The 13,758-nt window shown below is 65.7% G+C and overlaps 2 protein-coding genes across 2 annotated transcripts; one reads left to right on the top strand and one right to left on the bottom strand.

Moving 5' to 3' along the window:
* Positions 1–2,979: 2,979 nt before the first annotated feature.
* EMIHUDRAFT_113179 (hypothetical protein) lies at positions 2,980–6,834 on the bottom strand (the record flags this gene model as incomplete). Its single annotated transcript, XM_005783018.1, has 3 exons — positions 2,980–3,243; positions 3,583–3,768; positions 4,006–6,834. 3 exons carry the CDS (start codon positions 6,832–6,834, stop codon positions 2,980–2,982), a joined length of 3,279 nt encoding a protein of 1,092 aa, XP_005783075.1.
* Positions 6,835–7,212: 378 nt separating this feature from the next.
* Positions 7,213–10,133, top strand: EMIHUDRAFT_456513 (hypothetical protein; the record flags this gene model as incomplete). Its single annotated transcript, XM_005783017.1, has 7 exons — positions 7,213–7,949; positions 8,019–8,717; positions 8,752–8,853; positions 9,008–9,223; positions 9,531–9,614; positions 9,695–9,812; positions 10,000–10,133. The coding sequence occupies exons 1-7, from the start codon at positions 7,290–7,292 to the stop codon at positions 10,131–10,133; spliced, it is 2,013 nt and encodes a 670-aa protein (XP_005783074.1). The 5' UTR covers positions 7,213–7,289.
* Between the last annotated feature and the right edge of the window lie 3,625 nt (positions 10,134–13,758).

Below are 13,758 nucleotides of genomic sequence, written 5' to 3'. Positions count from 1 at the left end.
GCGCCTTGCGAAGGAAGAAGCGGCGGCCGCTGCTCTCCTTTGGAGAGAGGAGGGAGTCGGACGGAGTAGACTGCTCCGAGAGAAGCGGGCCGGATTGTTCCGTCTGCATATCGAGTGCCAGCCGGGTTTGTCAGCTGGTTGAGCACTTGGCGGCTCCGGCGACCGAACCAAGGTCCCGAAAAAAGAATTTAGAGGCCGCGCGTTGGGGTGGGGCAAACCCTGCCCACCCCCTAGAGCTCCAAGTAAGGCCCAGGTGTGGCCTAGGGCATCAGAAGGGACCAAGAGGAGTCCAGTCTGAGCCATAGAGCCCATGTCTTTGCCCCCGAAGGTCGCGTTCAAATGCCCGGAACGGACGTTACAGTGGTGTCCGGCCGGCGCGATCACCGAGCTGTGACGCTCAGGGAAGCCTGATGAGGTACTGGTTTCTTTGCCCAGGCCTGGCCTACGACCCATGCTGGATCAGCTGAGCAAGGTTTGGGGAGAATCCTATAGTAGGATCTTCAGATATTTTGACGGACGACCGAAAATTGGGCAAAAACGGGTGATTTCGGGCATCCTTTACCCTTTTTTCTCCGACTGCCCCAGCTAGTTCACGAGTTTCGCGGGAGTGACCCCATGCGTCAAACCCGAGTGTGCAAGGCCCAAGGCGGCTAGGGATGAAGCCGCAAAAGAGGCGCGCGAGGCAAGGAGCCCGAGATCACCCGAGATTGTCGACCGCGCCCTTTGAGGCGTACGGCGCGTCGCCGTTTTTGCCTTGTTGCGCAGTGCGTGCGGAGTGTCAGCGGAAGTAAGCATTTGCCAATTTCACTAGCCCGCCAGGGTGTTTTCTTGCGTGGCCGGACACCACGAGATGAAATCCTGCAAAACCTGGCCGGGCCCTGCCCCCACCCCTACCTACCGACCTACCTACCTACCTACCACCCTCCTTTTTCCCTTCTCCTCCCTCAAATCACTGCAAAAGAAGAAAAACGCCTTGGCATAAGAGTTTAAGCAAGAAGACTCGCAAACGGGACTGGCGCGCACACTGGCACGAACAAAGGTATCACTAAGCAATGGGCGCCAGCCCCGGGGCCCGGATGGAATTTTGCATGCTCGAGTTTGCATGGCCCACTGCCCGTGCCGCCTCCCTGCAAAACGCGCCCCCACCATAGGTACGATGGCTCGGTGGTGCTTCGACAAGTGGGAACCCACCGATCTTCATCTTGTCCATCATCTTGATAGTGGACAACGTCCACCACCCTTTTCCCGACCACACACGGCCACCCCGCAAGAGCACCGCTGCCATTGCAAGTTTGGAATACCCCGAGCTGGAACTTGGTAAAAAGGCCGCTGCAGTGGCCATGATTGCAAGGTCGTCATCTGGGAGGCGATTCCACCCGCATGTGACTTGCCACCCGGCTTCGGCGAAAAGGCGTTGCACGCGTGACGCATAGGCGATGCTCCGATTGTAAGGGTGCGGGGCATAGCCCACCCCACGGACGTGCTGCGCCGACCCAATCAGCGTCACGCGCGCGGGGGGATTGGACGCAATGAAGTGCTCGTAATACCCACGCGACCAAAGAAAGCCACCCACTGGGTGCATGCTTGACCCATTGACATTTTCCCAAATGTCATCCACCGACCGATGAGCCAGGACACGATGGTGACGCACAAAGCGCAGCGTGCGCGGCAGCAGCGCCGACGGCGGCCCCGTGCCGCGTCAGCGGCGCTCTGAGTGAGGCAGGCTGCGCTGCACATCCTGCTGAGCACGCTCCCGACGAGCAGCGCGCCACGCGGGCCCGCCGCAGGCGACGCGGGCGGCGGGCCGACACGCGTGTCGCAGGCGTAGGCAGCTCTGGCGAAGCGAGGCGGCCGGCGCCGGCCCCGGAGGCGGTCGCAGCGAGAGAAGCGAGGCAGAAGATGCTGTTGAAAGGGTGGGTAGCAGCCTGCCGTCGAGCGGCGCGCCGCGCAAGCCCGCTGCCGGCGACCCGATCGGAGACCTGGTAGTCGTGGTAGTACTGAGCGGAGCGCCCGAGACAGCCCGCCCTGGCCCTGTAGATAGACCTTCCCAGAAGCTTGGCGAGGCTGTACAGAATGCCGAGAGCATACTGAGCAGGCTGCCGTCGAGCGACGAGCCATGCTGGCTCGTCGCGGGCGGCGAGCTCGAAGACCCGCTCGGTGCTTCGACGAGCCTGGCGGGCCCTCCCGCACGCCCGCGGCCGCAGGCATGGAAGCGAGCTTCCTGGCGTCTCTAGCCAGCGCTCACATACCAAAAGGCACCTTGCAGCGCGCGAGACGTGACCGGATCGGTACGCCTCGGCGCCGCGAGAGCAGCCGGTCGGCGTGGGCACCAAGCGCGCGGCCGCCGGGCGCCTTCGCACCGACAGGGGCGCCGCGGCAGCAGAGAGCACTCCAACACCATACCGTTTTTCTGGCGGGGCCAGCGTGCTGTAAACGTGTAATATTTATTGAATTCTTTTGCGCAGGGATTCGATCATCTGCCTGAGGACGATTTCCTTTATGGCGAGGGCGACGGCTTCTAAGGAAGCCGTCGCCTGCGCCTGGTCTGTCGTGTGAATCGTGCGTGTGCGAAAGGCTTTTGTTGTAAAATTCTTTTGCGCACAACACTTCGTTGTAAAATTCTTTTGCGTGCTGATTGATTGATGGGAAGGCGAAACACAGTCCGACCAACGTGCCAGTCTGCTGTGACACCAAAGCAGAATTCTTTCGCTCGAAACGGCGGGCGTTCCTCCATGGCGGCTGCCTCCGGCGGCGGCCACCATGGTGGCCGACCTGGAGCTCCTCAGCGGCCGCAGCCGCTCGTGGCCGCTGCCGAAGGCACCGGTCGCAGGAGCTTCAGCTCGGTACACGCGCTGCCGGCCGGTGGGCCATGCCTTGTTGGACGACGTGCTGGTGCTCTAGACCAACGCCAAGTCCAGCTGAGCTCTGCCTGCCGGCCGCCGCGACGCGAAAGCCAGCTCCTCGAGGCTCTTCCTGCTGCTACGGCTCGGCCGCCGGGCAGCCGGCTCGCCTCGCAGCCGGCTCGCGCCTCGCAGCCGGCTCGCGCCTCGCAGCCGGCTCGCGCCTCGCAGCCGGCTCGCGCCTCGCAGCCGGCTCGCGCCTCGCAGCCGGCTCGCGCCTCGCAGCCGGCTCGCGCCTCGCAGCCGGCTCGCGCCTCGCAGCCGGCTCGCGCCTCGAGCAGGCTCGCGCCTCGGAGCAGGCTCGCGCCTCGGAGCAGGCTCGCGCCTCGCAGCAGGCTCGCGCCTCGCAGCAGGCTTGGCGGCGGCGGAAGAGGAGGAGGGGGAGAGTGAGGGGGAGGCGGAGGCGGGGGCACCTGTGACGGCCCGCTACAAGAAGGGCGACTACCGTACTCAGAGCGGTGGTTGAGGCCGATTACCTCAACTGTCAACCAGCGGTTCGACACAGCTGGGAAGTATAGTAATCTACGGTTACATGGCCGCAGACATTGACTGCTACCCGAGGCGAAAAAAATATCCGCAGTGGCACAAAGAAAAGCATTGGCGCGCACTGGCACAAAGAAAAATAATTTCGGCACGCATTCGGCCGCCGCAATGGATTCAAGTGCTCCGAGCGCTCCTCCACCCTCTTGCCGGAGAGCCACTCCTTGGCGCCGCCGCCACTGCCGCCGCCATAGCCCCCGCTCGAGCCGAAGCCGCTCGGCCCGCAGCCGCCGAGCTTGCCGTTCAGGCCGCCGCTGCCGCCAAACTTGGCACGCATGCGCTCCGCAGCCTCCTCGCGCTCGCGGTTCTGCCGCGCGACGTACGCCGCCTCGCTCTCGCCGGGCAAGGTCTGCAGGCATTATTTCATTCTTTTTTTTATACCAAAAGGAGGGCTACACGAGGCCCTCTACGCTGGGGCGCCGGCGCCCTACTGGGCGCCCCCCGCTCCCTTCCCCTTAGAGCCCCCCATCCCGCTAGCCCCCCCCCCCCACGGTCCCTCGCGGTCGCGCGACGCCGCACCAATGGCGCGCTGTGCCTCGTCCGCGAGCGCCGTCCAGAGCTGCACCGACAGTCGCTGCAGCGCAAACGGCATCCATTCGCGCGCCGACCACGACGTCTGGTCGTACTGCCACCACGTGAGCTTCCGGCCCGCCACCTTAGCCACCCGCATCAGCAGCTCCTCCACCCCCGCGCTCATAGCGCCGAACTCCTCGAAGAGCAGCGCCTCCACGCGGCACTTCCCCTCTGCGTCCGTGTACTGGCCCTTGACAGCCTCGACCGTCCCGGTCCCCGTCCGCGGGTCCCACATCCCCACCCTCCCACCCCTGTCCCCGCCCTCCACGCCCAGAACCGTCTCGCGGGCGCGTGGCAGCGTGTTGCCGCAAGCGACGAATGCCCCCATGCGCCCCACCCCCGAGGGGTCCGACGGCACACCGGCAAAGATCTTCGTGTCGCCGATGCAGGGCAGGTCCCCAATCACGCCCTGGTAAATGTACAAGTCCGTCCTCGTAGTGCTGTGCTCGCAGTGAAACTCGTGCTCCACCGCGCCGCGCCCCAGCTTGCCCCGCAGCAGCTCGACAAGGTCCAGGAGGACCTCCTTGTGCCGCGTCTGGTGGCCCGCCGCGCCGTCGTTCTGCGCCACGTCGCCAAGGGCGTCGAAGGGCAGACCGTGCTGGCTGTAGATGCCGTCCGCCATGACGTCCGTCATCATCGACAGGTGTAATCCGAAGCGGCGCTGCAGCGCGAAGCGCAGCACGTACGAGGGCAGACGGAAGTGCGCGCGGGTCGGGATCGCGTTCAAAAACGCGCCCGCGCCGAACTGGCTCGCCGAGACTAACCGCACCTGCTCCCTCCTCCCTGCGCGGCCCGCCGCCGCATGCATCTCCCTCCAGGCCGAATGGTGAATCGTCGCGGAGTATCGGCGCTGAGCGTGTTGTAGAAGATTGCTGCGCGAGCTCCATTCGGTAAGCGGAAGGTATGTATGCGCCGGGGGCAGCCCTCTCGGGTTGTAGATGCGGTAGGCCCGGCCAGTCTTGTCGAAGAAATAGTACGTCTTCTTGTCCTCTCGGTACTTGGCGTCGAGGGCGGCGTGCGCCGCCACCAGCCGCGCCTGGCGGCGTGCGACGTCGAGGTGGACCGGCAGCAAAACCACGCCCGCGCGTCGGATCGCGTCCACCACCTCGTCGCCGCGCAGCCCGCGGCCCACCGCCGCCTTGGCTGCCTCCGCCGCCCTCGACTCGGCGCCCTCCGCGCCCCCGTCGGCGGCGGGGCCGGCGCCGCCCCCCGCCGCGCCAGCCCCGCCCCCGCCACCTAGAGTGGCGCCGCCCGCCTCCCCTCCCTCGCCGCCCTGGCCGCCCTCGCCGCCCCGGCCGCCCTCGCCGCCCTCGCCGCCCTCGCCGCCCTCGCTGCCCTCGGCGGCCTCGCCGCCCTCGCCGCCCACGCCGCCCTCGGCGGCCCGCATCTCAGCATCCCCGCCACCGCCGCCGCCACCGCCACCGCCCGCCGCCCCGCGCGCACGCGCCTCGCGAGCATACCTCGCCTTGAGAGACACCGCCGCCAGCGCCTGCTCGACCGCCGACTCCGCCTCCGCCTGCCCGGTCGCCGCCTCCGCCGCTGCCACCGCCGACGCCGCCACCGCGGCAGCGCCGAGGTCGATGCCGCGCGCCAGCTGCGGGCAGAGGCGAGCTATAGGCTCCCAGCAGAGGCACCACGAGCCGACGATCGCCGCGTCGGTGATGGCCGACATGGAGGTGAGACCAGCGCCGCCGAGCTTGACTGGCAGCCGCGCCTGCTGCAGCGCCGCCCTGCGCTGCGCCGTCGAGCTCAAGCGCCCCGCCGTGAACTCGTCGAACGCCTCGCCGATGAGCCGATCGTGCAGCCGCGCCGCCTCCCGCGTCGCCTCCTCCGGCATCGTGCGGAGGAAGTAGTTGAGGGAGGCGTTCGCGCAGAAGCGATTGAGCGTCATCTGGATCTGGAGCGCGAGGTTGCACCGCCGCGTGTCGTGGAGGCCGCACACGCCCTCCCGCCCCGCCAGCGGCGCCAGCGCACGGCGCACCCGCTCGACGAGGCGGCGGGAGGCCTCAGAAGCGTCGCCCAGGAAAGTCCCGAGCACCTTGATGACGAGCAGGCGCCCGTCGGCGTGGTGGGGCGAGCCGCGAACCGCCGCCGGCAGGAAGGAGAGGTCGCCCGTCGGCGAGTAGACCTCCTGCTTCTTCTGGTTGGACGTGACGCCGCACAAGTCGTCGGTGGCGTCCTCGCCCGCCGCCGCCGCAGCGCAGGCCGCCGCCGGCGAGACGTCCAGGCAGTAGGTGTCATCAATGAGTTCAGCGCTGCGGCGTCCAGGCGCAAGGCAAATCGAGTCCGGACTGCGCGCCTGCATCTCGAGGAGCGCCTGGTGGTACCCGAAGGACCACAGCAGCGGCCCGAGCGGGTCGCCCTGCTGGCAACCCTCGCGCGACGCGTAGACCTCGCCCGCGCTGTCGCACGCCTCCACCTTGCCGTGCCCGCCGAGCAACCAGAGGCGCGGGTCGACCGCCTCGGCGTCGTCGCCGTCGACCGACTGGTAGTAGAAGCGCGCCACCGGGATGAGCGAGGGGAAGAAGGTGCGAAGGCCGCGGAAGATGGCGCCGCGTGTGATCGAGTTGAAGCCGTTGACCTTATCGTCAGAGAAGATGGCGCCCTCGGGATGGCGCTGCACGAAGACGCGGCAGATAGCGATGAGAATCTCCGCGCCGCCCGGCGTCCCGCAGCCGAGCTGCAGCGGCGTGTTGCAGCTCCTCTCGCGCGCCTCCTCCTCCGTCGCGAGGCCGTTGTACTCGCGCGCGCGCCACAAGTCCTCCCACGTCGGCGCGGTCCCCGTCAGCCGCTCGCCAACCTCGTCCTTAATCTGCTCCATGATGCACCTCCCGACAAGGCGGCGGAGAGCCGAGCCGATGCCGATCGGCCTAGTCCCGCCGTCCGGCTTGCGCAGCCCCACGAGGAAGCAGTCGCCGAGGAGGGGGCGCAGGCTCTCGTGGATCCGGCCCGCCGCCATCTTGAAGAAGAGGCGAAAGAGGACGTCCCTGGCGCGCTTCGACGAGTGGTACAGCCGCCCGAGCTCCTCGTACGAGAGCGCGTCGCCCGAGAACATGGCGCGCTCCTTCGGCACCCGCGCCATCACCTTGTGAAAGGCAGACGCCTCGAGAACAAAGGGCGCGGCGCGCCCCTCGTCGCGCATGTAGTCCGGCTCGGCGACGTGCCGGCGCGTTTCATTCTTTTGCGCCTTGCAGGCCCGCCTTGGCGCGCCTCTTGCTGTCTGCCGCCTCGCTCGCCGCTCGGTGCCGAGGTGTGTCCTCGACTTGCGGCGCTGTGATGCCCAGCGCCGCCCCGGTCGCCGCCGCGGCGAGCAGCAGCAGCGAGGACGAGGCTTGGCTGTCGCCGCCGCCGTCGCCACCCGAAGACAATCTGGCCTGGTTCGGCGTGTTCCGGCCGTACGAGCTGCCTCTGCCCAACCAAGTCCTACCGTACCTGCTGCTGAACCCGGTCCGCCACCTGCGCCGCGGCCTCGACCCGATCGCCATCGCCAGCACCGCCACTGTCCAGCGCCGCCGCAGCATCGCAGCCGCGGCCTGCAGCACCGCCGTGGCGGCCTGCAGCACAGCCGCCTCACCCGCCGCGCCACGCCGCCACGCCGCCGCCGCCTGCCGCGGCAGCGCCCGCTTGCTCTGCGCCACAACGCTGCATTGGCGGCCACTTCAGCGAGGGCTGGTGTTGGGTAGCAACTCTCTCTCTCCTCAGCCCTTGGCCACAGCCCTCGGTCTCCCGCCCGCCGCGCGCCCGCAGGAGGCGCAGAAGATGGCGGACGAGCTGAAGCGGGACCAGGTCCTCGGCACCTCGAACTCCCTCCTGATGAAGGAGGGGTACGTGCTGAGAGAGGGCTTCAAGAACATCTTCACCTGGGCGATGTGGAACTCGATCTCGGCGTACCTCAAGGACTTCGGCTACCAGCAGTCGCTGTTGGTGCAGTACCAGGCGGCCTCGCAGAAGAATATGGTTACGGGTGAGGATACGGTGCGATGACGCTGGTAGCACACTCCACAGGCGGTCTCGCAGGACGACGGCACCCCCGGCACCAACCAGCCGCAGCCGGTCAATGTGTTTGGCACGCCGCTGCCGATGGCGACCGTGGTGGGGCCGGCGGCGGCGCTCAAGGCGAGCGGCGCCTTCGTCGCGCCGTGGCTCGGCTGCCGCTGCTCGTGGCCGTGCACGCAGCTCTGCTGGTTCTACCTACTCGGCTCTCAGTTCCTGCAATGGGTCGCGGTCGTGGTTGCGGTGCTGACGATCGTCTTCCAAGTCCTTCTCCTCGAGTCGATGATCGTCGCAAACTTTCTCGCCGAGGTGCCGCACACGACCACGTGGTACGAGTGGTGGACGCTCGACGAGCCGTGGCTGCCCCGACTCATCTGGCTGCTGGGCAAGGTGATTGTCTTCTGGTTCATGATTGGCAACGCTGTCAACTTTGACGACTCCCAGTCCTTCCTCGCCTCGCCCGAGATCCGGCTGCTGCTCCGCTCCCTCGCGAACCGGTTCGAAGGGCAGACATACGCGTACTGCACCGTCGTGCTCTGGACCATCATCTCCGAGTTCGCCACCGTGATCGTCGTCTCGTACTTCGCGCTCGTCTCGGCCATCATTATCAACGTCGAGAGCACGGGCAACGCGCTCGGCGACGCCACAATCATCTTCCTCATCTTCGACTTTATTCCGGCGCAGACGGCCTTGGGGGGCCGGTTGTTGTCTGTGACATCAACTCAATTCATAGTATCGTCCATAGGAGCTGGACGGATGGGCGATGGGCTTGATCGCCTTCGCCGCCTGCCTGCCCCAAGACTTTGTCGACCAATCCTCGACGTATTTGCAGGGCCCCCGCTGCCAGGTCTGCTCGGCTAGGTCTCGGCTACACCTCGGCTACACCTCGGCCGCACCCGCAGGGCCTCCGCTGCCAGGTTGTCTACCGGACGTACCGCTACGTGCTGTTTTGGTGGACGGGCATCTGGACCACGCTGCTCATCCTCCTCTTCCGGTACCAGATGACGCCGCTCTACCTCTGGGTCGTGCCCGCCTCCTTCCTCTACTTCCTCGTCCTCTGGCAAACCTGGCCCTACTGCCTCGACGGCTGGCCCGTCTGCTTCCCCCACGGAGGCCCTTGCATCTTTTGGGCCGCCCTCGGCACCACACTCCTCTGGACCGGCTTCTTCATTCTCCGGTACGGCTGCTTCCTCTTCCCCTGCGTCTGCGCGCCGGAGGTCCCGGGCTGGTTCTTCTTCCCTCCGTCGAACATGCTGCTGTCGCCGCTCGAGGGCGAGATACAGCCGAGATACAGCCGAGATACAGCCGAGATACAGCCCAGATACAGCCCAGATACAGCCCAGATACAGCCCAGATACAGCCCAGATACAGCCCAGATGTGGCCGAGGTGTCAAGCGAGATACAGCCGAGATACAGCCGAGATACAGCCCAGATGTTGCCGCTGGAGGGGGGGGGGACACGGATGGCTCTGGGCCCTGATCGACCAATGCCTCTACGACCGCATGCGTGTGGCTCCCAGGCGAGTGGGACACTAAGTACTTTTACCTCTTCGTCGAGCGGCTCTTTGGGCTCGGAGGCCGCGCCTTCCTGGACGGCCTCTGGGGCGAGGTACGCTCTCGCCGGGAGCCAGGCTGGCAGCAGCTGGCTCGCAGCTCATCCTTCAGCTCATCCATCTCCACGGTTGACAGGTCGACTGCGGCTGGGAGCCGCTCGAGTCGGACTACGAGCGCTTCTACCACGGCGACCTGCAGACGCCGCAGCAGTTCCAAAAGGGGTGGGAGACGTGCGCCCAGCTCGAGGGGCACGGTGCGTGTGGGTGTGTGGACGGCGTCTCACTCCCCCGCCTGGATGTGAACAGGCGCGTCGCGCAGCTCGAGGGGCAGGTGCAGGTGCTGACCAACGTGCTCGCGTCGCTTGGGCTCGGCGTGTGGCAGAGGCGGCGTGAGGAGTCGGTGAGAGGCAGTGCGCGCGGACCGGTGGCCCGTTCTTGTAGGCGCGGACGGGCTTGCCGATGGCGGTTCCGACGGCGGCGCGGCGGGCAGGATGGAGGCGTCGCTGAGAGACGCGGGCGGGCGGAGGCTGCTGCTGGGGGGAGGCGCGTCGCTGCTGAACGGCACGCTAATATAGCGTCAGGTGCGTGTGTGTGAGTGTGAATTGTCGTGCGCGTACCGCATGCGATCAACCGGGCGGCATTTGGGCTGTACGTACGCGTAGCCGTCGAGGGCGGCTGCGTTTCTTTTTTGAGCTCGATGACGACACGGCCCCCTCCCGTCTGCTCACTGCTGTGTCGTTTATATTGCCAGTCCCGTACCGTGCTCTCCCAGCCCCGTCGAGGGATCTGGACAGCTCGAAGGCGGGGACGATGAGCTCAGAGCTGCGGCTCGCGTTTGGGCAGGGGCTGTGCGCGGGGCGGCAGACTGCCAGACGATTGGCAGGTGATAGACGCGGAAACGTACGCGGTGCTGGCTTACCTGCGTAAGATGGCGACGGCGGAAGATGCAACGGACAGGAGGTGCCTCGTCTTGAGCGACTGCAAGCCCGCGCTACAGCAGATCGAGGCGGCGTACCGAAGATAGGCTCTCTTGAGGGGCTCAGGGAGTGGGATCGAGGAGGAGCATTAGAGGGGATATGCAGATATCGCGCCCAGCTCGAATCCGTCACGTTCCTGTGGGTACCGAGCCACGCGGGGTGCGCTAGCAACGCCTACGCCGACGCCGCGGCGACGGCATACATGGGGGCCAGCGAGATTGAGGATGCCACAGCGGTCATTCGGGGAGCGGTGAGGACACGCCCGTGCCTATACACGGATCGCCGGAGGACGGCAGAGCGATGGCTTTCTCAGACGGTGCACTTCCCGGCGGCGAAGACATTCCTGGCGCGGCTTTCGTGGTGGGCCGTGCCGTGACGGCACCGCGACGTCTCATGACGCATCAGTGCTTTGAGGATGAGGCGGCGCCTCGCGCCTGGCTGGCGCATGCTATCCTCACTACCCTCGTGTCCCAACCCGCACATGCGGTTCCCGATGTCGAGTAGCTTGCGAGAGATTGTGAGCCGCGGGGGAGAGCCCCTCAAGCCACCTCCCCAGACATGGCTAACGCGCGGGCGCACAGCCGTCCTCGCTCAGGCCACCGCATCGCGCTCTCCCGCGACCGACCGCGCGCACCTCCCGGCTCTGGCGCCGATCACTTAAGCATCAGGTTCTCCATCGTCAAGAAGGACATAGCTGTACACATTGACCTCAGAGAAATAGATACCGAGTCCACAACTTTGTCTCCAGCATACACCTGCTGACAGCCAGCATAACAACCTCATAAGCGCCAGGTCTGACGAGCTGGGCTTGTGGCGCTCAGCTAGGTCATGCACACCCTCTGGGCGGAGCCGAGCGGAGCAGAGCGAGCCGAGCGACGAGTGGAGCCGAGTGGAGCCGAGCGGAGCCGAGTGGAGCCGAGCGGAGCCAAACGAGCCGAGTGGAGCCGAGCGAGCCGAGCGGAGCCGAGCGGAGCTTTAGGTATCACCAGCCAACACAAAACAGGGGGGCTGGCCTTGTTTTTAGCTGAATCCACCGTTTTCGTGAAGTAAGTATAGGGTTAGAGGGTTAGGGTTAGGGTTAGGGTTAGGATTCCAAGCCGTTGTGCAGGTCCTAAGAACGGGCCGCTTGGGTCGGAATGGAGAAACTAGCCGTCCGTCGAGGCCACCTCTCGGTGAATGCGCCCCCGAGTTCTTCGCCACTTTGGGTTAGGGTTAGGGTGTTAAGGGTTAGGGTTAGGGTTAGGGTTAGGGTTAGGGTTAGGGTTAGGGTTAGGGTTAGGGGGATTGTTGTCGTCGCGCCGCTCTCGATATCTGGTTAAGACAGAGACACAGGTGACACACCAAAGCACGGCTGGGTGTGTGAGCAGCCGTGTTGCACTGTGCGGCGACTATTTGTCATCAGGAGCGCGCCGCCGCCCCTACACGGCCGCCGCCGCCCTCCCGAGGACAGATAATAGTCAAAGTCGACGAGTGCGCCTCGGCCTCAGTATCTCGGCGGCAGAGGCGATCTAAGAGGCGAACCAGAGCACGGCTGGGTGTGTGAGCAGACGCGCAGGGCGAGACGAGGGAGGGAGCAGGACTTTGCGGAGATCAGCAGGAGGATGTACGAAGAGATTAGGAGCAGCAGGGACCCGAGGGACCATGTGGAAGACGGCTAGTGCTAGTCCCCCATCGGGAGGACGACCCCGGCTAGTCGCCGACCGACCACACCCACAAAGAACCCTGCATGCACAAAGATCACAAGGGCGGGGACCTGTTCCTTTTTACCCACCTCACAGTAAAGAGGTGTCCGTTTTTATTTATTTATTTATTTCCCCCAGCCCGGCCGTCTGTCCGGCTCTAATTTGGGCGCATCATTGGCCGAATCGCAATTAAACTTTGGGACTATGACCCGGCGCCAAAACACTCACCCGCGTACGATCGTCCCTGGCCGTAATGCTGGGGAGCGTGGTGGCGAGCAGCGGGGAGCGGATGGCCTTCGTGGCGTCGGGCTACGCGGTACGTCCCGCCTCCTCCACGCGGCCCAACTCGACCGTCAACAGCCACCGCCATTGCTTGAGCCGGCAGGCCCGCGCGGCAGTGATGGTGCGCCTCCGCGGAGAGGCTGACGCTGGTCAGCGGTCAGCGGTCAGCGGTCATCGGTCACCGGTCAAGCAGGTCATCGGGCGTCAGTGTCATTCAGGCGTCGAGTGTCATTCGCGTCAACACAGGTATGGTAAATTTCCGGAAATTTCTCCTTCCGAACAAGGCTGTCATATTTCTCAAAATATTTCGGGAAATCTACATTTGCCCCAATATTAGTCGACCCCCCTTATCCTCCTCCTCCTTCGCCTCCGGCCCCATGTTGGGGACGCTTGTACACTACCTTCGGTGCGAGTCCACACCATATAGGCGCACCGATCGCCAACGTCGCACGTAGAGTCATGATTTGCCTCTCCACTAGCCGTAGCAGCCTGTCTGTCTGGGTGGAGAGGGCTGTAGGCGCGCGACGTTGGGGACGACTGTACACTACCTTCGGTGCGAGACCACACCATAGGCGCGCCGATTGCCAACGCCGCATGTAGAGTCATGATAGACGCATTGCCTCTCCACTAGTCGTAGCAGCCTGTCTGAAGTCGCGGCGCCGGTGCCCTCGCATGTGCTCTGCTGTACTAGCCATGTTCGTTGCGCCCGCGTGTACAGTAGAAAGAAGCGCGCGCACGCACGCAGCTATAAACGCCTGACGACACCAAGCGCGACGACGCGACGCACTCGCACCATCACACGAACCGGCACCGGCTCCAGCACCGGCACCGATGATACCAACCGACCTCGTGCGCCGGTGGGCAGGCTGCTCGCCTTCGAGGCGGCCACCTTGGAGGCGGAGTCTCGCCTCGGAGCCGCCTCAGCAGCCGCCCGAATCACACCCTTCCCTGTGTGCCCGCTGGCACTCCGTGCTGCACTGGCGCTGCGCGCGCGCGCCCCCTGCCCCTGCGGCCGTTCCAGCCGTGGTTCCACGCGTCGGCCGTCCACCCCGCTCGTGGGGGGGGGCCTAGCTCTCGTCTCCCCTCGGGAGGGGGGGGGGGGCAGGGCCCGGATTCGCCGACGGCCCCGCTTCTCCCCCCTCCCGCTCCGCATCAGGCCGCAGACTGCGCAGTAGTCGCGTCGCCTCCCCCCTCGCTCGGTCCCCCTCAATTCGGTCCCACACTGACCGGATATCAAATGCCGAGTTGTGTTCGGACAG

Source organism: Emiliania huxleyi (genome assembly GCF_000372725.1).
Source record: "Emiliania huxleyi CCMP1516 chromosome Unknown EMIHUscaffold_183, whole genome shotgun sequence".
NCBI lineage: Eukaryota > Haptophyta > Isochrysidales > Noelaerhabdaceae > Emiliania > Emiliania huxleyi.
The sequence above is the reverse complement of the archived record's forward strand: the minus strand, read 5'-3'. Positions and strand labels throughout refer to the sequence as shown.